The sequence below is a fragment of the Sorex araneus genome, chromosome 2 (genome assembly GCF_027595985.1).
Source record: "Sorex araneus isolate mSorAra2 chromosome 2, mSorAra2.pri, whole genome shotgun sequence".
In the NCBI taxonomy this organism is placed as follows: Eukaryota; Metazoa; Chordata; class Mammalia; order Eulipotyphla; family Soricidae; genus Sorex; species Sorex araneus.
The window spans coordinates 250,446,635-250,468,914 of record NC_073303.1 but is presented as its reverse complement, the minus strand read 5'-3'; the positions used below and the strand labels follow the sequence as shown (position 1 = coordinate 250,468,914).

The following is a 22,280-nucleotide window of genomic DNA, read 5'->3' as shown; positions in this document are numbered from 1 at the left end:
GTATGGGGAGCTTGGGAAGCGTGGGGGGCACTGCTCCTTTGTTCTGTGATGGGGCCACACCCAGCAATGCTCAGGGCTGATTCCTGACTCCGCAGGCAGGAATCATTCCTGGCGGTGCTTGGGGGACTCGATGGGATGCCGGGGATCGAACCTGGGCCAGCCATGGGCAAGGCCGGCGCCCTCCTGGCTGTACTCCCTTCTAACCTTCCTCTGGGAGCCGGCAGAGAGCAGTGCTTGGCGTGTCTGCCAGGCCCGGTGCTGGGACACAGACCGCAAGCCCAGGGCGAGAACACTGTGTGATGGCACGGAGCCCTGGCTGACGGGCAAATGCTGGCTGCCACCAGCCCACCAGGGGGAGAGCGAGGGAGGGAGAGAGAGAGCAAGAGGGAGAGAGAAGGAGGAAGAGAGAGAGAGGGAGAGAGGGAGAGGGAGAGAAGGAGAGAACAAGAGGGAGAGAGGAGGAGGCAGAAAGAGAAAGGGAGAAAGAGAGAGGGAGAGAGCAAGAGGGAGAGAGGAGGAGGAAGAGAGAGAGGGAAGGAGGTAGAGAGGAAGAGAAGGAAGGAGAGAAGGAGGGAGAGGGAGGGAGAGAGAGCAAGAGGGAGAGAGAAGGAGGCAGAGAGAGGGGGAGAGAGGGAGAGGGAGAGAGGGAGAGAGCAAGAGGGAGAGAGGAGGAGGCAGAGAGAGGGAGAGAGAGAGAGGGAGAGAGGAGGAGGAAGAGAGAGAGAGGGAAGGAGGTAGAGAGAGGAAGAGAAGGAAGGAGAGAAGGAGGGAGAGGGAGGGAGAGAGAGCAAGAGGGAGAGAGAGGGAGAGGGAGGAAGAGAGAGGGAGAGAGAAAAGGAGGAAGAGAGAGGGAGGTGGAGAGAGGGAGAGAGACAGGGAGAGCGAGAGGGAGAGAGAGACAGGGAGAGAGGGAGAGAGGGAGAGGGAGAAGGAGGTAGAAAGAGCGAGCAAGAGAGGGAGAAAGGGAGAAAGAGGGAGAGAGCAAGGGAGAGAGAGAAAGAGCAAGTGAGAGAGAGGGAGAGAGATAGGGAGAGAGAGGGAGAGGGAGAGAGAGGGAGGAAGAAAGAGGGAGATGGAGGTAGAGAGGGAGGGAAAGAGGGAGAGAGAGAGAGGGAGACAGGAAGGTAGGGAAAGAGGGAGAGAGGGGGGAAAGGGAGAAGGAGGGAGAAAGAGAGAAAGAGGGAGAGAGAGCAAGGGAGAGAGAGAAAGAGCAAGCAAGAGAGAGGAAGAGAGAGGGAGAAAGGGAGGGAGAGAGAGAGGGAGAGGGAGAGGTGTTCCTCGTTTGAGGCCAGACACTGAGGCTCATAGTCGGGGTCCCAGGATTGCCATGTTCTGGGAGCAAACATAGTATCTTATGGAGGGAAACTATTCAGCCACACAGACCCCAGGCTGCACCCCTCTACTTCCGGCCCCTCCCAGGCCTCAGGGACAGACAGCAGGCCTTTAACAAATCCTGCTTCCGTGGAGCCCCCGAGATCGTGCAGTAGGGAGGCACTTGCCTTGCACACAGCTGACCCAGATTTGATCCCCAGCATCCCATGGGGTTCCCCAAGCACTGCCAGGAATAATTCCTGAGTGCAGAGCCAGGAGTAACCCCTGCACACCAGGGATGGCCCAAAACCAAAAAGAAAGAAATCCTGTTTTCCATAGCATTAGCACATCCACAGTCCGGCGTGGGAAAGAGACTCAGTGAATAAGACACATTGTCAAGGGTAAGAGACAGCATTCACGTCCAACTCTCACTGGCAGAGTGCTTCCTTTTCTATCCCAAAAATCCCTCTGGATAAGAACTGCATCCTGGAAGTAGGTATCACTGTATCACTGTCATCCCGCTGCTCATCGATTTGCTCGAGCGGGCACCAGGAACGTCTCCATTGTGAGACTTGTTGGTACTGTTTTTGGCATATTGAATACACCACGGGGAGCTTGCCAGGCTCTGCTGTGCGGGCGGGATACTCTCGGTAGCTTGCCTGGCTCTCCAAGAGGGGCGGAGGAATCGAACCTGGGTAGGCTGCGTGCAAGACAAACGCCCTACCTGCTGGGCTGGAAGTAGGTAAAGGAACAAATATGATAACCTCTCAGTACCTGTACTGCAAAGCATAATGCCCAAACAGAGGGAGAGAAAGAGAAAAGTGTCTGCCATAGAGTCAGGCTGAGGAGGTGGGGGGTCGCGGGAGGGAAACGGGGGACATTGGTGGTGGAAAACGTACACTGGTGGAGGGATGGGTTTTGGAACATTGTATGCCTGAAACCCAACCATGAACAACTTTGAAACTCTGCACCTCACGGTGATTCAATAAAAATAAATAAGGGGCTGGAGCAATAGCACAGCGGGGAGGGCACTTGCCTTGCACGCGGCCGACCCGGGTTCGATTCCCAGCATCCCATATGGTCCCCTGAGCACCGCCAGGAGTAATTCCTGAGCATCGATGGGTGTGACCAAAAAAGTCAAATAAATAAATAGCACTGTAGCACTGTCGTCCCGTTGTTCATCGATTTGCTCGCATGGGCACCAGTAACATCTCCATTGTGAGACTTGTTACTGTTTTTGGTATATTGAATACATCAGGAGGAGCTTGCCAGGCTCTGCCATGCGGGCAGGATACTCTCTGTAGCTTGCCAGGCTCTCTGACAGAGATGGAGGAATTGAACCCAGGTAGGCTGAGTGCAAGGCAAATGCCCTACCCGCTGTGCTATCGCTCCAGCCCTAAATAAATAAATAAATAAACAAACGAGAAAGCATTCATGCATGTTCCATCGAAGCGCTGGGGAATATAGGGGAGAAAGGAATAGTAAGATTTCAGAATCCTTTTATGAGATGCCGACTTAATAACCCTTCCCCAGGCCACACGAACAGGTCAGTGAAATGTCTCGGGACACCCGGGGGCACCCACTCTCTCCAGAGCATACTGGATGGCTGCATACTGTCCCTGGGGTGCCCAGATCCTGGAAGCTGTGAAGTCCCTTGTGTCCAAGTGACCAGAGATACTAGATTCAGGCAAACAAATAAGCAAACAAAGACCCGACTTAGACATCCGCAGGACAAGTGCAGTGCAACATAGGACGCACACTGGAGTGTGCAGGGAAGCCGGAGCTGCCTGGGTCTGGCCGGCAGCCTTTTGGCTCAGTTCACTTCCTCGTTGATTTAAATGGCATTTCTAGCGGAAGTGAATGAAAGCAAAGAGCCTATTTTAATAATCAAGAAAGGATGGAATCGAGGCTAGAGTGATAGCACAGTGGGGCCAACCCGGGTTCGATTCCCAGCATCCCACAGGGTCCCCCAAGCGCCGCCAGGAGTAATTCCTGAGTGCAGAGCCAGGAGTGACCCCTGAGCATCTCCAGGTATGACCCAAAAGGCCAAAAAAAAAAAAAAAAAAGACAGGATCGAAGGACAGGAGCAGATTGGGCATTTGAGCCAACCAGGGTTCAATCCCCAGCATCCTATAAGGGCCCCCGAGCACCACCAGGAGTAATTCTTGAGTGCAGAGCCAGGGGTAACCCCTGAGCATTGCTGGGTTCGACCCCCATGCCCCCCCCCAAAAAAAAGAATACTAGTGCCTCGAAGCCCCAGCTCATTTTATCTTGGAGAAAACATGCCTCTGCATTTGAATTCAGCCTCTTGCTTCTGAGACATCCGAGGCAATGACTCAACGTGTGCCTGGCATTTCGGGCTGAGGCCTGAGGACAGTTTCCCCAAACTAAAACACCGAGGAGTTGGAAAGTTCTAGAAAGAACCCAAGTTAGCGGGGCTGGAGCAATAGCACAGCGGGTAGGGCGTTTACCTTGCACTCGGCCGACCAGGGTTCAATTCCCAGCATCCCATAGGGTCCCCCAAGCACTGCCAGGAGTAATTCCTGAGTGCATGAGCCAGGAGTGACCCCTGTGCATCGCCAGGTATGACCCCAAAAAAATTTAAAAAAAAAACAAGTTAGCCACCTTCTCACGGGGAGAAGCTGGCAACTCACTTAACCTCTCTGCTTCCATTCCCTGACACGTCCACACAGGCAGGGGGTCCCTACCAACTCCCTTGGGTGTCACAGGACAGCCCTAGGGTGGCTGTCTTTCCCCTCCCCCTGGTAATTTTTTATGGATTCCTTAAGTACTAGAGGGAACATTGTATCTGAAGTGCATTTGAAGCCACAGTTACCAAACCGATCACCCTGAGTATTGACATCGGTATAACATGTGAGACTCGCTCTCTTAGTCTGGTCACCAGAAAGTCTTTTACACTGGTCTTCACGCCTGTTGCACTTCTTCCCATGAGAGTATCCACCAGCCTCACAGGAAATTCCACTCTGTCCATACACATCATCTGAACCCTGAGACCTTTTCCCATTACACCTCTCAGGAAGGTCACATTCATTTTCTTCTTTCCTAGGATTCCTTTTGGCAAAAATGTGCAGTTCTGGCACCAAAGGCCAGCAAGGGTGGCTGTCGTTAAACCCGGCAACCTGCGGACTATTCTCGGCATCCAGCTGGACTACTCCGGGAACTAAACTGAGGATTTCTCTGGCCCTGCAGTGTGAGGGAATGAAACGGGGTGGCCTAGGCTAAGGTCCCGAACAGCATTTGAGACTGGGGCCGGAGTGACAGTACAGCGGGAAGGGTGTGTGCCTTTCACGTAACTGACGTGGGTTCGATCCCCGGCATCCCGTGTGGTCCCGTAAGCACCGCCAGAAGGGATTCCTGAATGCAGAGCCAGGAGTCAGCCCTGAGCATCTGCTGCGTGTGGCCCCGAAACAAGAAACAACCAAACAAAACTCCAAACCAAACCAGCACAACGGAAAACACAGCCACGAGCCAAAGCTCTCGCTCTCACCGAGCCCCTCAAGACCAGCACCCGCGGGCGAACGCACACAGCACCTCTCTCCTCGCTCACTTCTTGACGCCAAGGTGTTTGCGGGTCCCTGGCAGCTCTTCCGGGCAGGACCCCGCCCACCGAGCCCTCCTGCTCCGTCTCAAACAAGAGAGTCTTGGTTCAAAGCCGTGCCTGTGGACTCTGGGGCGGAGACTGGCTTCTCTGGGGGAGACTCCCCAAGAGTGCTCCGTGCCAGGCTCTCAGGCCTCCGCCCTGCGCAGGGGGAGGTCAGCTCCTACCGTGGGCCAGCTGCTGGGAAATCCCAGCCCGAGACAGGGTTCCGGGGTCATGCTCAGCCAGCGGCCGGGAGGGGCGAGACGACCCCATTGGAAGAAACGAGGACCCTATCGGGTGAGGCCAGCCAAGACTCCCTCTTTGCAGCCCCCCCCAAAGGCACAGATTCGCTCTCGTAGGAAATGCCTCTTCCTCCAGCTCAGCTGTTCTCTTGAACCCACTGCCACCTAGTGGCCACTGAGAGGTTGGCAACGCTCGGCCTATGGCCCAGGAGAGGGCCTGGTGGGTGGGTGGGTGGATGGGTGGAGGGGGAGGGGGACATTCTTTTCTTGCCTTCTAAAAGAAGCACGGGAAGGGTGGAAGTGGCAGGTCGCACTTCACCGCTGGCCTCTTGGTCCCTGGACACCCGCTGTCCTCCACCCCCAAATCAGCAGGGACGTGCTTGGGTCTCGACCCATGGGAACAGCCTCACCGAATCGCACCTTTGAGAAAACGAGAGAGCAAAGAGGCCGGAGGACAGGGTGGACCTGGACGCTGGCCCCCACCTCGGGGGGAGGAACACGTGTCCACGTGTCTGTGCAGACGACGGAAAGCACAGCCCAGTCCTGGGAAGTAGCGAACGGGGCCCGCCCCCCGGGGAACTTGAAGTCTAAGAACCAAGGCAGTGTCCGGCCCCCTTTCCCGGGTGACGTGGTTCTGGGAAGCGCTCAGGGGAGCCGGTGCCCAGAGGGGAAATCTCGGGGCAGTAGGAAACATGTGCAGGGCAGAGGAGGAGAGTCATGAGATACATGTGTGAGGGTCGATTAGTGCAAAACGGAAGGAAGGAAGGAAGGAAGGAAGGAAGGAAGGAAGGAAGGAAGGAAGGAAGGAAGGAAGGAAGGAAGGAAGGAAGGAAGGAAGGAAGGAAGGAAGGAAGGAAGGAAGGAAGGAAGGAAGACCTGGGTGGAACTGCAGCGGAGAATGAGAGGCAGAGAGTCATGAGATACATATGAGAGTCGATTAACGCAAAACAAAAGGAAGGAAGGAAGGAAGGAAGGAAGGAAGGAAGGAAGGAAGGAAGGAAGGAAGGAAGGAAGGAAGGAAGGAAGACCTGGGTGGAACTGCAGCGGAGAATGAGAGGCAGAGAGTCATGAGATACATATGAGAGTCGATTAACGCAAAACAAAAGGAAGGAAGGAAGGAAGGAAGGAAGGAAGGAAGGAAGGAAGGAAGGAAGGAAGGAAGGAAGGAAGGAAAGAAGGAAGGGAGGGAGGGAGGGAGGGAGGGAGGGAGGGAGGGAGGAAGGAAGGAAGGGAGGGAGGGAGGGAGGGAGGGAGGGAGGGAGGGAGGGAGGAAGGAAGGGAGGGAGGGAGGGAGGGAGGGAGGGAGGGAGGGAGGGAGGGAGGAAGGAGGGAGGGAGACCCGGGTGGAACTGGAGCGGAGAAGGAGGGCGGGGGGGCAGCCGGTGGCGAGTGAGCTGCTGGGGTGGGCGGGCAGGGACGCAGCAAAACAGGCCCGATTCCTTTTCTAAGCCTGAACTCCAGGTCACCTGGAAGGACCAGCTACTCCCCAGGGCAGCAAGGGGGGTGTGCACGCGCATCAAGAGGTTGTGACTGCGTGATGTCGGCAGATGTCGGCTGGAGGAGATTTTCTCGTGCCACGTTCCGGGTGGCTGTGTTGCCCATCACCACCCCGCTGTCCCTCGCCCCCAAATCAGCAGAGACGAAACAGCCGGGCATGAATACAGTCGTATTTATTATGGTTTCCAGACTTCCCCCTCCCCCGACACACACACACCCCCGCATGACACAGATCAAAAGCAGAAAGTTGCCAAGGGATGGAAGTTACTAGCAGCAACGCTTCCGAAACAGGAATTTTAAGATGTTACTGTTAAGATGAGCTTAACAATTAGGAGCCGGTTCAAGACGCGATTACAAGTAAGAAAACTGTTTCTCTGAGCAGCTGATGAGAATGCATCCTCTCCCCCCAACACACACACATACACACACCCGCAGTGAAACTGGAAACGTTAAGAGTCTCATCTATAGATTCAGGAGTCTTGTCTACAAATTCCGGAGACAGACAGACAGACAGACAGACACAGACACACACACACCACACCCCCCCCCCCCGCCCGCAGTGAAACTGGAAACGTTCAGAGTTTCGTCTATCGATTCAGGAGCCTTGTCTACGAATTCCGGAGATTCCGGAAGGTTCCTGGCCACGGACACAGCACACAGCAAGCCCACTGCTTTTTGAGACTCCGAGTTACTGCTTACAACCCACCTGAGCATCGGAGTGACAGGCAGAGAACCGCTTGGCGCACACACAGCGCAGGCAACAGCTGAACAACAGCCCTGAACATTTTTTTCGACTTTCTAGAACCATCACTCAGACACAACATCAGACATTTTCGGGGGGGGGAGGGGGTTCTTTTTTGCTCTTTTTTTTTTTTAAGGAGGAAGAGATCAAAAGCGATGGCGGAGCGTGGGGAATCACTTTCGCAGCATTCCTGAGGGACGGCTCCTGTCTTCTCAGAGAGGGGATGTTTTGAAAGCAGCACTAACTCTGGTCGCTTATCAAATGTCTTTTTGTTCTAAATAAATAAAAGGCTGCCTGGCAAGTCTCAGGCGTCCTCCTTCGCCTCCCCCCACCCCACCACCGCCCCCCCTGCATCTCTGAACCGTCCCAAACCCCCTCTTGGTGGGGAGCTCTCATTTTTATTACAGAAGTGCGGAGAACGCAACAGGCGTTTGAAAAATGCCTCCCAACACAGGAAGCCAAAGGGGCCCTTGCTCAGAGCTCAGGAAAACTAAGACAGGAGCCCCGTGGCGTCTCTGACACTCGCCGGCGTCGTCCGTGGACTCCAGAAAGTAATGACAAGCCCACCCCCAGGGAAGACACTCCTGCGTGACAATCGCTACGAGACGCCTCCCGGGAGTCAGCAGGTGGGGGGAAAACGGGCTGATGAACACCAGCGACCCAAACACTGGACCGGCCGCAGACTCAATCTGACTCCGAAAGTCACACAAGAGCTGCAAAGTTATTATTTGGGGGCCAGGGTCCTCTTTCGTGCACCCTGACCTGCCCGTGGCAACCACCTCAGTCTTTAAAAAAAAAAATACAACAAGGACTGGAAAGCTGAGGACAGCACCAGTTGTTTTTTTTTTTTTTTTTTTTTGGTCCATGTAATAAAATCTTTGGGAAAACCTACAGGATTTACAGAACTTACCCCTTACTGGGGATTTTCACCATGTTGGTCGCTAGGACAACAGCGCCCAAAGAAATAGAGAAAGCCGGGCTGGAGCGATAGGATAGCACCGTGGGGAGGGCGTTTGCCTTGCAGGCGGCTGAGCTGGGTTCGATTCCCAGCATCCCATAGGGTTCCCCAAGTCCTGCCAGGAGTCATTCCTGAGTGCCTGAGCCAGGAGTAACCCCTGAGCATAGAGGGGTGGACCCCAAAAGCCCCCCCCCAAAAAAAATAAAAACCTAGCCACCCAATTGGGTGTTTCTCTTTCTCTGGGGGGGTGGGGGGGTAGAACAGTAGGCCTGGACTTCTGGAAGGCTGAGCCCTAAGGGCAACTCACAGCTCATGGCTGGATGCTCCTGGCCTAGTGCACAAAGATGAGGTGGGGGGTGGGGGGGGGCTGAGCACCCGCAGTTTCCAGGAAGGAGCCCGTGGGCGTGCCAAGGCGGGGCTGATGGTTTCGCGCCAAGAGTAAGGCACGGACTGGTCTGGAAGGGGGTCGCCTGGGCCATCTCACCAACAGGGGAACAGGGCCACCCCTGTCCGTGGGGAGCACAGCCCTCCCCTGCCCCCACCACGCCCCCCACGGCGGGGAACCGCCTTCTGGAGGGAGTTCCACTAACGGGTCTGGCAGCAGCCTCGAGGCTGCAAAGGGCCGACAAGGAAATCCCTCTCCCTGGAAAGCCACACCGGCCACCTCCCCGTCCCTTGACACCAGGCAAAGCCAGAGGTTCGGAAAGAGGAAGCTGCCTCCGGAGTCTCTAAAGCCCCAAGGCCCGGCGGGAGGGTGCCGGGGGCCGGTCTCTGCACACCTCTGCCGCCCTGGCTCCCTCTCGGGACCGCAGGAATCTGTCCTTCCAGGCCTCTTCCTCTCCCCTGCTCTGGGGGGAGGTCTGCAGGGGCGCCTGTGGGAGCTGCCCCCAGTCCTCAGTGTCCTCAGTGATATTTTTTGAGCAGCATATAAATTATGTGGATTGCTTTTTTACTTCCTTTTGCAAATTTTTTTTTTTTTTTTTTTTTTTTTTTGCTTTTTGGGTCACACCCGGCAATGCACAGGGGTTACTCCTGGCTCATGCACACAGGAATGACTCCTGGTGGTGCTCGGGGGACCATATGGGATGCTGGGAATCGAACCCGGGTCGGCCGCGTGCAAGGCAAACGCCCTACCCACTGTGCTATTGCTCCAGCCCCTCCTTTCACAAATTTTGTCTAAGAAAAAAACCAGTAACACACACACACACACACACACACACACACACACACACAAATCCCCACCCCACACACCCCGCCACCAATTAAAAATGAATTGACTTATCTGAAACATAACGAAAACGCTTAACGCAAAAACACCACATTTACTAGCCTACAGGTACTCATTCCAGAATCACTTTCCAAACAAATAAATAGGGTGTGTGGGGATACATAAGGGAGGTGACACAAGGCTTTAGAATAATTTTCAGAGCCAGGAAACAGTTCAGCTGGGCAGGAAAGTAGCAAATCCATCGTCGTATGGAAAGAAGAAAATGAGAGGCAAACATGAAAATCAACACGCGCTTAAAGTCAATCAGGTTACACGTTTAATCGGCACTAGAGACGGATGGAGATGTATCCTATCCCTCTGGATTCCAAAATTCTGCTTTATCGGAGCGACCTAGTCTCCTTTACAGCTACTAGCTGCAGGACACAGGGACAGACGGGGACAGCCAGGCAGGAGAGAGGGGTGAGGAGGGAAGAGGCCAGGAGCCATGGGAACAAGGAGACACCCAGAGCTTACGCCCTGGGAAACCGGAGTTCACGCAGGAACGATATTTAGAAGAAAACTTAAAATTTTCTTCTAAATTAGATTTTTAAATCCTCTTCCACACCCCCAAGATTTCTAAATCCAGGTGTGTGACCTGGAATTTCTCGACAGAGTTTAGTGCATGTGATCTGACTCTACAGAAAACATTAAAAAAAAAAAAAAGACCAAATAAAATAGAAAAATTACTCCCCTTGGGGGAAATGTTATCATTTTTTTCGAATGTGCGTTTTCCTTTTGGTAGCATCATATACACACCCCTTGAAAACGTCAGGGGATTTTTTATTTTCCCTGATAATAATCAGAAAACGTGGGGGGTGGGGTATTGGGGAGAGCAGCAAAAAAAAAAAAAAAGTGATTTTTCTCTTCAGAAGAGTCTTCTGAGAACTTCCACCATCTCTCAGAGAAGGAACGGGCTACGGAAGCAGTGCTGGAAGCCACTCACTGCGCCCTGCGGGCCCCAAGAGATCGTCTCTGCGGCTTCCCCAGAGATCTCTCGGTCCCTCTACTCAGCACCTGCCTTGCCCGTAAAATGGACGGTCTTACCAGGTCCGAATCAATCCCAAGCACTGCTTATGGCACTGGCGACACGGGAAGGCCTTCTGAGAGAACTGTTGGTCTCGGTGCCTCTGAGGTAGGTGTCCGCTGGGGAAACTGAGGCACGGAGGGTGAAGGCTGCTCCGCTTGGTTACAGGGGGGGTGGCAGAGGGCCTGGGCACCCTGAACTAGATCTGCCCCCGATCCTCAGCCGGCTTGTCTAATTCACCCAATGACTACGGGAACGGGGACGGGGAGTGGGGGGGGGGGTTAGTTCTCTTTATGCATCTAGCCGGCCATTTCTTACGTGTCTTCGCTTTGAACACAGCTATCTAAAATAAAATTCCAAATATAAACTGACAAAACCGAAACCGCCTAAATATTCCCCTAACAGTCTGTGTCGAGGTTTGCAGCCGAGCCTGCAGCGGCGGGGGGGGGGGGGGGGAGCTGTGTAGCGCGGCTGAGTGCCAAGGGTAAGAAAGGGGGTACCAGGAATGGGGAGCCCCCCCCACACACACCCCAGGGGGAACCCCCAGGTGCCAGTGTGACACAGAGGATGAGATCAGTGGCCCTGGCAAACCCCCTCCCCACCCCGAGAGATGGGCTATGAGGTCAGCTGCCCGGATGGGGTAAGGGGGGGGCGGGATTCCCAACTGGGGGGGGCAGGGATGGACGCATGGCACCAAATTCGTGCAGAAAGCCACGGCAGCCACACACGAGGCGGGGGGTCTGTCTCCTGCCAGGGCTCACGGGACAGGCCACACTCTGGACAGGGGAGCAGGGCACGGGGTCACATGCATTAGTGTCATGCCACGGAGACAGCAAGCCATGCCACGGGGAGCGCGGGAGGGAAGGGGGAGAAGCCACAGCACACGCACACACCCTCCCCCGCCTGCTGGAGCCCGCGAGCCCCGCTGCCTTTGCCCTTCCTGTCACAGGCACGATTTCGCTGGGGGGACAGAGCCCCGAAGCAGGCGGAGGGACCACCACGGGGCATAAGCAGTGCCCCCATGCGTGCGCGGCGCGGGGCAGACCCAGGTACCCCCCCCCATGCTGCCCTTTCACTCAGCGGGGAGCTCTCCACCCCGCCCCCCCCCACAAGCGACCCCCACTTCCTGGGTGCCGAAGGGGGAAAGAAGCCGCGGAGGGCGAGACTCAGAGGCCGGCTCTGAGCCGGGAGGTGCACCCCCCTCCCCTTCGCCCCCGCCGGTCCCACGCGCTCCGAGGTGCGGCCTGCCTGGCCCGCCTCACTCTGGACCGAGCGGATTCGATTCCGAAGAACCGTGAGCGTAATGCAAACGGAAGACGGTTTTGCACTGGGTTGGTGCGACCCTGGCAGACTCCAGCGCGCGCGCGCGCACGGAGACCAGGACGCACCTGCCCCGCCCCCCGCCGCCCACCCTTGGGGGACGCCCGTCTCCAGGGGACGTCGGGGCCTGGCTGTTACTCTGGGTGTGAAGGAAAGCAGGGGTGGGGAGGGAGAGGGGAGAAAAAAGGAGAATGACCCCCCGCCCCCGCAACTCGGGCTCTCGTGGGGGCGAGGAGGAGGCATGCACTCTTATTTCTACACCCCGCGGCTCGGGCCGGTCACTGCGCCAGGTGGACGAGCAGGACGTTCTCGCCCCGGATGAAAATCTGGTTGATGTGGCGCGTGAACACCTGCTGGTAGTCCACTTTGGCCTTGCGCTTTTTCTTGCGGGGCTGGCCCCGAGAAAGCGTGGTGGCCCCGGACAGGGTGCCCCCAGCGCTCGAGCCCTCGGTCTGGGCAGTTCTCCCCGACAGCTCTGACCTGGACTCCTCCCTCGCAGACGCCTGCAGGGAAGAGGGGACGGAGCGCGAGCGCCGGCGGGAGCCCCGGCCCGTGTCTCCGTGGCCCCACACGGATGCCACCTTCCACGTGGACGTCTGCGAGTATCTGGACAGCGTGGAGTCTTCCACGGCCGACTTCGAGTCGGCCTCCTTCTTGGCCGAGTCCTGGAGCCGCAGGCGGTCGAACAGCTGTGAGCGAGAGCGCGGCGGCCGTCAGCCCTCACGGCAGCCTGCCACGGCCAGAAAGCAAGCGCCGGCCTCCCAGGGGCGGGAGCAGCGACAGGACAGCGCTGAGGGCACTGGCCTGGCGTGTGGGTGACCCGCGTTCGATCCCTGGCATCCCATAGGGGCCTCCTGAGCACCACCAGGAGTGATCCCTAAGGGCAGAGCCAGGAGTAGGCCCTGAGCACCGCTGGGTGGGACCCCAAAACCAAACATTTTTTTAAAATTGTGGGGCCAGAATGATAGTACAGTGGGTAGCGTGCTTGCCCTGCATGCAGCTGACCCAGGTTCGATCTCCAGCATCCCACATGGTCCCCTGAGCAATGCGAGGAGTAATTCCTGAGTGCAGAGCCTGGAGTAACCCCTGAGCATCGCTGGGTGTGGCCCAAAAATGAAAAACAACAAAAACGTTAAATTTAAAAAAAAATATATATATATATATATATATATATATATATATATATATATTTCAGGGCTGGAGCAATAGCACAGCAGGTAGGGCAATAGCACCCTCGGCCGATCCGGATTCGATTCCCAGCATCCCATATGGTCCCCCCAAGCCACCGCCAGGTTCAATTCCTGAGTGCATGAGCCAGGAGTAACCCCTGTGCATCACCAGGTGTGACCCAAAAACCAAAAAACAAACAAACAAAAAAACCCCAAAACCACCATATTTCTACATTACCGTCTCTGTGATTTTTACATGAAAAGTAAAAGACTTTCCAGTTTTAGTCATTACTCAGATAAATCAAAAAGTATGGTAGAACAAGAGGAACCTGCATTTATATTTGATTTTTTGATTTTGGGGTCACAGACGGCAACGCTCGGGGCTTACTCCTGGTGGCGCTCGGGGGACCCTATGGCATGCCGGGGATCAAACCCGGATGGGCCACATGGGAGGCAAACGCCCTTCCTGTTGTGCTACACCTCGAGCCCATGGCTCCTGTTCATGCCTAAGGTGTAAAACGTGAACCCCTGCACGAGATCCCTGGTTACACAGGCCAGAAGCACGAGCCCCCATGAGACTTGTCTGCATGCCTGAGCGCAGTGACACTGAGGAAGACCTCTGTCTGGGCCCCGAGGGACGGGAACAGGCAGGGCTCCTCCCCCGCCCCCCACCACAGACACCCCCAGGAGACGCAGGTCACGGGGCTCAGTGACGTCCAGGCCTGAAAGAGGCCGGGCAGGGGAGCCCTGGGCAGGGTGGGGGCGGGGGGGGGTCCCACCTACCCGAGTGAGCGTCAAGGAAGAATCCCGTTCGTACGCTTTGCCCAGAACTGGCTTCCGGTAGGTCTCGTCGACATCGGTCAGCGCCTAGAGACGGGGGCGGGGGGAGGCGGAGGGGGAAATAAAGAAGAATGTAAAACTGATTTTTCCTTTGCCGTTTCAAGGAGAAGACTTTAAAGGCAGAGGAACATCTCACGGGAGTGGAGCGACGCCCAACACCCCCTTGCAGACGCAGCTCTCGGGCGAGCAAACAGCAGGGGGGCTGCCCTAGCAGTGGCGGCCACGGCCACCAGGGAAGGTAAGGAAGTGGGGCTCTGAGAGCCCCTTCCCCGGGGGGGGGGGGGCTAACTCGGTGGGCCTGGGATAAAGCCCCAGAACCTTCTCTGCGGAGCAGAAATCCTGACGATGCGGCGAGGAAACAGGTCGACCCGGGCCCCGCTTTGAGAAGCGCCACCACTCTCTACTTCCGTTTTTCCTTCCTGTTTGGTGCCCACGGGCCGTAATGAACATTCATCAGCCAGGGTGGGACACAGGCTTGTGAGCGGACCCTTGTCATGGGAGGTGCACCGGACAAGGCAGCCACTAGGATCAGGGATCACGTGTGAGACGGGGCCTCGGCCCTTCTCTCCCCTGGACGTCTAGCCAACACCCTCTCAAAGGCTGGGGCGTGTGACAAGTGCCTTCCAGGAAGACACCATGTCAAGTGTCAGCTGATCGCCTTCTCTCCTCAGCTGTCTTCCCAGACACGATAAAGCTTAAGTTCCGTTCTGAAATTTCTGGACTGAGCACTATGTCTGGTTTAAGGGGCAAGGCAATAAATATTCTTTCCAATAGTTTTATTGGGATATGACTGCCCACATAGCCATCAAAGAAAAAAAGAAAAAGAACATTAAGACTATACAGACTAGGGCTGAATTGACAGCACAGTGGGTAGGGCTTTGCCTTGCACATGGCCAACCTGGGTTCAATTCCCAGCATCCCATAGGGTTCCCCGAGCACCGCCAGAGTAATTCCTGAGTGCATGAGCTTGGAAGAACCCCTGTGCATCGCCGGGTGTGACCCAAAAAGAAAAAAAAAAAGACTATAGACTGAAGGTTTGACTGACACAGATTGTGAAATGATGACCCTGCTAAGTTCAGATATCATTTATCACCTCATATGGATAAAATTTTAATTAATCTTTTTTAAACAGGCATGTTTGATATGCCAAAAACAGTAACAAAAAAGTCTCACAATGGAGATGTTACTGTTGCCCACTTGGGCAAATCCATGAGCAATGGGATGACAGTGACACAGTGAAACAGATGAACTAATTATTCTTGAAGGCTGGTTTTCTCAACTTTGGAACAGATGTGTTTCGTTGTTGCTTTGTCCACACCCAGTGATGCTCAGGGCTGACTCCTGGTTCTGTGGTCAGGAATCACCCCTGGAGGTGCTTTGGGGATCATATGGAGTGCCAGGGATGGAACCTGGGTTGCCCTCCTGCAAGGCTAATGTGACTTTTTTTTTTTTTTTTTTTTTGCTTTTTGGGTCTCACCCGGCGATGCACAGTGGTTACTCCTGGCTCTGCACTCAGGAGTTACTCCTGGCAGTGCTCAGGGGACCATACGGGATGCTGGGAATCGAACCTGGGTCGGCCGAGTGCAAGGCAAACGCCCTCCCCACTGTGCTATCACTCCAGCCCGGCTGATGTGACTTCTGAAGGGATAATTCCTTGCTGGGCAACTGTCCTGGGTGTTGAGGGACAAGCAGAAGCATTTCTGTCCCCCGCCCACTGAGTGCCAGTGGTGCTTATCCCAAAGTCGTGACAATCAGGGGGGGGGGGGGAACAGAACAGCAGAAATTACCAGCTGCCCCTGGGAGGGGCCAGAATCACTCTGGCAGAAAGCCACTGGCCTGAAGGAAAAGAAAGCAATAAAGAGATTTTTTTTTTCCTTTGGCCAAAAGAATAGGGAGACTGTGGGCAGTTTCTCTGCAAGGCTCTGCTGAATACGGTTATTTGGGCTTTTCACACAGAGAGGGTCCCTGTGCACCCCCCCTCCCCACCATGCCCCTCCCCCCAGGTGTCATCGATTACCATGTTCCAGAACTTGTCGAAAGCGACGAGGAAGCCGGTGCAGACTCCGCGCAGCCCCTTGAAGGTGCGGATGTGGACGTTCACCTTGACGCCCTCCCGGATGCAGCGGTGCAGCTCCCCCAGGGGGCTGCCCTCATGCACTGCAAGAGAGAAGACGCAGGGCAGAGCATCAGCTTCTGCTGGCAGCAGAGAGAAACAGGGCGGGGCCGGGAAGGCGGGCGGGACCCCGGCTGGCGCCCACCAGGCCGTGGACACACCGGACACACACTCTCTCCACAGCGGCCGATGTTCTGGGGTGGCGCCGACTTTCTTTTTTGCTTTTTTTGGTTTCTGGGCCACACCAGGAGCTGCTCAGCCATGCCTCCTGGCTCTGTGCTTAGGAATTAACTCCCTGGCGGTGCTCAGGGGACCCTATGGGATGACGAGGATCGAACCCGGGGTGGACGCATGCAAGACAAATGCCCTCCCTGCTGGACTACTGCTCCAGCCTCTAAATGCTTTTTGGGGGGGTATGTTTTGGGGCCACACCCGGCGATGCTCAGGGCTGACCCCTGGCTCTGTGCTCAGGGATCACTCCTGGCAGGGCTCAGGAGTCCATGGGGGATGCCAGGGAGCGAGCCCGGGCTGAGCCAGGCGCCAGGCAAGTGTGCTCCCCGCTGGACCATCTCTCAGCCCTGGCGCTGACTTGCAACCAGCCTCATTTAAAAACTCTGGAGCCACCCCCTCCTCGCCACCCAAAAACAAAAATTTTCAAGAAATGTCCACGTTAGCAGCAGGATTCTGAGCTCTGTGCCTTACAACGTGTTTTTTTTTTCATGGTAATTCTCACAAACCATATATATAGCCTGAGCCTTCCAAGGAACCAAAGACTGTTCCCGTGTCTAAAGGAAACAGATCCTGGCGCGCGCGCACACACACACCCTGGCGCGCGCGCGCGCGCGCACACACACACACGCACACGCACGCGCGCGCGCGCACCGGGAAGGTAGTGTGGCCCTGTGCTGAGCTAGCCCACACGCACACACACCAGCACTCTGGGGAGGAGGAAGGGACCTGGCCACCTCAGAAGGTGGAAAGGGGGGCTGGAGCGATAGCACAGCGGGTAGGGCGTTTGCCTTGCACGCGGCCGACCCGGGTTCAAATCCCAGCATCCCATATGGTCCCCTGAGCACCGCCAGGGGTGATTCCTGAGTGCATGAGCCAGGAGTGACCCCTATGCATCGCCGGGTGTGACCCCAAAAGCAAAAAAAAAATACAAATAAATAAAAAATAAATAAATAAAAAGAAGGTGGAAAGGGATGCTGTGCCACAGGCCCCAGTGACACCCGCTGGTAAAGGTCAGGTAAAGGGCAATATGAAGGCGGGAGAGACAGTACTGGTCTTGCAGGCAGACCACAAACAGTCTCCCCCACGCCACCCCGCCGCCGGGTATGTTTTGGAGCCACACCCAGTGATGCTCAGGGCTGACTCCTGGCTCTGCTCAGGAATCAGTCTTGGCAGTGCTCAGAAGACCATACGGGATGATCAGAAGACCAAGCCGTGCCAACACGAGTGAGCCTAGCCAGGTGGGAGCCCCCCCACGCACACCCCCACAGACAGCGCACGGCAGTTTCTGGGGACTATTTATACGGCACTTCCTGGAAGGATGATGCGACTGAACATCTCTCCTGTTAGCCTAACTGGACCATTTTCAAAGCTCGGGAGGGGGCAGTTTGGGGTTGCTGCTTTGTTTGGGGGCCACACCCAGCGAAGTTCAGGAAATCTTCCTGAACTCTTTCCTGCGCTCAGGAAATCGCTTCGGGTGGGTTTCAGGAGACCCTACAGGGGGCCGGGGATGGAACCCAGTCTGCCACATGCGAGGCAAACGCCCTCCCCGCTGGACTATCGCTCTGGCCCCTTTCGCTATTTCAGGTTAGCCTGGCCTTCTGAGAATGCGGGGGGGGGGGGGGGGGGGGGCAGAAATGTTTTTCCCTAAGGGGGAAGCAAGACGCCAAGTAAATGTAGGACGCTGTTTTAAGCGAACTCTCCTTCCCTCTCCCCCACTTTGTTCCTGTAAGTCTGGGTAACTAAGTTGGCTACGCTTGACCTCGTTACACCTCATTCATGTGTTGGCTTATAACTGCTGACAGTGATAAATCTTAAGAATCCTCTCGGAAGCATGCACCGTGCAGATGAAGAGGCGTTCTCGCAGAATGAAAGTGAAGCACACGACACAGTGGGAGGCAGAGGCAGACAGGAACAGCGGCCTTGGTGGGGAGGGGGGGAGCCTCAGTCTCACCACCATCTAGCCTCCCTCCGGCAACGGTTTTACAGCTTCAAGCCGGATGGGCCTGAGCCTCTGATCTGATACACGAGAGCTGTGTGTACTGGGTGCAGGTTAAATCCACACTGGGAACAACGGTCAGGCCATCTGAACTGCTGGCGTGGCCATGGTGAATTCATTTTCCTACGAGCCCGAGCTTTTAAAGTAAAATTAAGTTCGAAGTGGTTAACGTCCAGGTTCATTTCGGAATAAGTCTCTACGCGTCAAAGCCTGGGTTACTCTCTTTGCATAACCTTCACTCACTCTCAACACACACACATAGAAAAACCGATTTTTCTTAGATTTTTCTTTTTACTGGGGACACTGCTCCTCACCCACAAATCCAATCAAAAGCATGTATTCTTAACATCAAAGAAGAAATCCAGGTCCACTCTCCCATCTGATCCTCTCCCAAGATTTTGGCCGTTTTCCTCCCAAAGACTTACTAAGGTATAATTCCAGAAGGTACTCCTTTCCTGGATTCATCCAAAAACACAACATTAGCACTTCAGAGCAGGCCAAGCTGAGTGCAGAGCCAGGAGTAATCTCCCAGCACCACCAGGTGTGGCCCCGAAACAAACAAGCAAACAAAAAAGGGCACAATCCAGGTGTCCAAAGGCTTGGTCTGACACAAGAAATTGACCTTGTCTTTGAAGAAAGCTAATCTTCCACACCCCATTCTCCTTCAACCCAGTTCTAGGCGCCTCAACTGCCCAAAGTCGGGGCCCTCTGGCGCCCTGGCTGGGACCCTGCCCTGGGGACGCCACTGAGCACAAACATCAGATGCTCAGGGACTAAGACCCACCTTTCCCACAACCACCAGCCAATCAGGAGCCTCCTCAGACTCCTGCCCCTCCCATCAGCAGCACCAATTCTCGCCCTCCGGGGCCAGAGTCAGCCCAGAGCACCTGGTGCTTATTTAATCCTCACGCAGCTGCAGCCGGTGGGCTTAACTGTTTCATCCTCTTTGGTTTGTTTTTAGACAGCACAAGGCTGTGCTCAGGGCTTACACCTGGAGGGCTTGGGGGACCACATGGGATGCCAGGGATGGAACCTGGGTTTGCCACATGCAGGGCAAAAGCGTCCCTACCCGCTGTACTATCTCTCTGGCGCCTGTTTCACCCCCCAATTTTGTAGAAACTGGGGCTCGGGCGGGTTTTTACTTAATGTGCTCCACTTAATACAAAAAAAAAATTAAATAAAAACTTGCTATATTTAGTAAACTGCTGGGCTCTGGGCAAAGAGAGGGAAGTTATGCATGCCCTGACCTAAGGCTGTTAATGAGTGTGAAAGTGATAAGAGCCACAAGCTCCAACCGACAACCGTGAGACACCATCAGAGAGGGGGACTGGGGCACATGCGGGCCCCAGACTGCTCTCATTTTAGAAACACGGTTTATTTCTGAGCGACATCTGCGGGGAGATTCTCTCTTACACAAGCGAGCCTGACACCCGGCTTTCTTCGGGAAGGTCCCTTCCAGCGCACGCTGGTTCTAGGAGGGAGCCCCCAAAACCACCCCAATAGTCCCAAGCACCACCCTACACGCCGAAGGCAGCGACAGACGCATGTCACCATTTGGCCCAAGATGCAAAGTAGGTCACTGTTGGCGGGGACACATGTGCCAATTCTCGGCCCCGGGGTTGGGGGGCTGCGTTTGTCCCCGAAGCCTTCGATCACCCCCAGGGCAACCTCCCCTCTGCCTTTGGACAGCACGACTGCTGGAAGCATCTAGAGGAGTGGGGGGGAGCTCCTCGGGACACCTCCAGGGATGACACCCGCCTGCGCACACCGGGACCGCGCGCCCCCACCCCTGGGTGCCGGAGGGGGCTGCAAAACGGCCCTTTTTGGGGGGTGGGTAGGGTCCAGGGGCGTTTGTGCTGCTGCAGGTGGGAACTCGGGTGCCGCAGGCTCCCTGCGGCTGTGCCGCCACTGCAACACGCGGGGGCTTCTGAGCAACCCCCAATCCCCGGGCTCGGGCTCGGAAGCCCCCGCCTCTGGCCACCCGGAGGTTCCGCGCCCACCTGCTCCCCGGGGCACCCCGGCGCTCCTCCCCACCACGCCCCTGCGGCCCGCTCCGCCGGACCCTCTGCAGACAGACCCGCCCTGCACTGCCCCCCGCCCCTCCCAGCCCCGCGACCCGCGACCCCCGGCCGGGCACTCACGGGGCATCCTCGTGAGCACGTTGCGCGGCGCCTTCTTGGTCCGGGCCGGTGCCCCGCGCCGCGCGCCGTCCCCGCCGTCCCCTTCCTCCTTGGTCACCATGAGGCGGCGGAGGCGCTGGATGCGCTCGGGGTCCGGCGCGGGCGCGTCGTGGCGGCGCCGGGGCCGGGCCGAGGGGCCGGCGGGGCCGGAGCCGGCGGGGCCGGCGGCGGCGGCGCCCCGGGAGCCCGCGCCCCGCGCCCGGCCGCGCCCGCCGCCGCGCACCCCGGTCTTGAGGAAGTTCTCGTACTCCGCCAGGTTGTTGAAGCACGGCGCGTTGGGGTACGGGATGGGCGGCAGGCGCGGCGCGTACAGCGCCAGCAGCGGGTCGAAGCTGTCGGAGCTCACGTCCAGCCGCGGGCTGGGCGGGCGCGCGGGGCTCCCGGCGCGCGCCGGCCTCGCCCCCCGCTCGCGCTCCTCCATGTTTGAAAGGCCCGCAGCCGAGGCCGATGGGAACGCGGCACCGCGCAGGCGCGGCCGCCGGGGGGCAGCAGCGGCCCGTGCGCCGCGCCGCCGGGGGCGTGGCCTCTGCTCGCCGGGGCGCGGTCTCTGCTCGCTGGGGAGTGGGCTCTGATTCTCGGGAGGCGTGGCCTCTGCTCTAGGGGGCGTGGCCTCTGCTCTCGGGGGCGCGGCCTGTGCTTCTCGGAGGCGTGGCCTGGTTCTCAGGGGCGCGGCCTCTGCTTCTCTGAGGCGTGGCATCTGCTTCTCGGGGGCGTGGCCTCTGTTTCTCAGGGGCGTGGTTTCTGTTTCTCAGGAGCGCGGTCTTTGCTTCTTAGGGTCATGGCCTGTTTTTTCGAGGGCGTGGCCTAAGTTTCTCAGAGGCGTGGCCGCTGCTCTACGGGGCGTGGTCTCTGCCGGCCGAGGACAAGGCCTTTCCTTCTCGGAGGCGTGGTTTCTGCTCCCAGGGGCGTGACCCCTTGCAGAGTGGTATCTGCTCTCTGGCGAGGTGCCTGGTACTCGCGGGGGTTGGGGGGGTTGACCTCTGCTCTAGGGGATGGGGGACCAGAGCTCACTGCTAGGTGCTTAGGTTCAAGATGCACGGCTAGCTGCAAGGTGGTTGTCTGACACTACTGGGCATGGAACACGGGAGGGGGGCAGGGAGGGGTGGGGTGAACGCTACCTTTTCTCATAATACTGCGCGGAAGGCGCTTGTCTTGTACCCGGTCCGTCTGGGTTCGATCCCCAGCATTCCATAGGATCCCCAAACACCGCCTGCAGTGATTCCTGAGTGCAGAGCATTGCCAGGTGTGGCCCAAAAACACACAAAAAAGGTAACTGGAGGTGTAACCCTGGGTGGCCACTCTGATCTCCCAGACCACCCTCCTTCTCCGGGTTGGTCAGTCGGGTCTAAGACAGTCTGTGGGTGTTTGCCCTCGGACCTAAGCTCAATGGTTTAGCTCTAGTCATTTGCAGGCTCCTCTGAAATAGTGCCTTACCACAACTGAGAATGCAGCTAGAACATACTTATTGAGCACCTGACTAATGCTTTTTGAACGTTAGATCGTTGTGTGCAATGAAGCTATGAAGGATGAAGTTCCTTCCTTTACGTGCTGCAATATGCAGTCTTTGCCAGTGGCTGTAATGAAAATGCATCCTATCAGTTCACTGCATTACTGAGCAACCAGAGGAAGAGCCGGCTTTCCAAGGACAGGGGAAAAGAGGGTTTACCCAAGAAAGCCTGAATTATCAGGTAGACAGATCACGTTCTTTTTCTTTTTCTTTTTTCTTTTTTGCTTTTTGGGTCACACCCAGCTATGCTCAGGGGTTACTCCTGGCTTTGCACTCAGGAAT

The 22,280-nt window shown here is 56.5% G+C and overlaps 1 protein-coding gene across 1 annotated transcript; it reads right to left on the bottom strand.

Annotated features, from left to right (window-relative positions):
* Nucleotides 1–6,809: 6,809 nt before the first annotated feature.
* Nucleotides 6,810–20,918, bottom strand: LSM11 (LSM11, U7 small nuclear RNA associated). The gene is made up of 4 exons (XM_055126742.1): nucleotides 20,453–20,918; nucleotides 15,989–16,128; nucleotides 13,915–13,998; nucleotides 6,810–12,651 (listed from the first exon to the last, which is right to left on the bottom strand). The coding sequence occupies exons 1-4, from the start codon at nucleotides 20,910–20,912 to the stop codon at nucleotides 12,241–12,243; spliced, it is 1,095 nt and encodes a 364-aa protein (XP_054982717.1). The 5' UTR covers nucleotides 20,913–20,918; the 3' UTR covers nucleotides 6,810–12,240.
* Nucleotides 20,919–22,280: the final 1,362 nt, after the last annotated feature.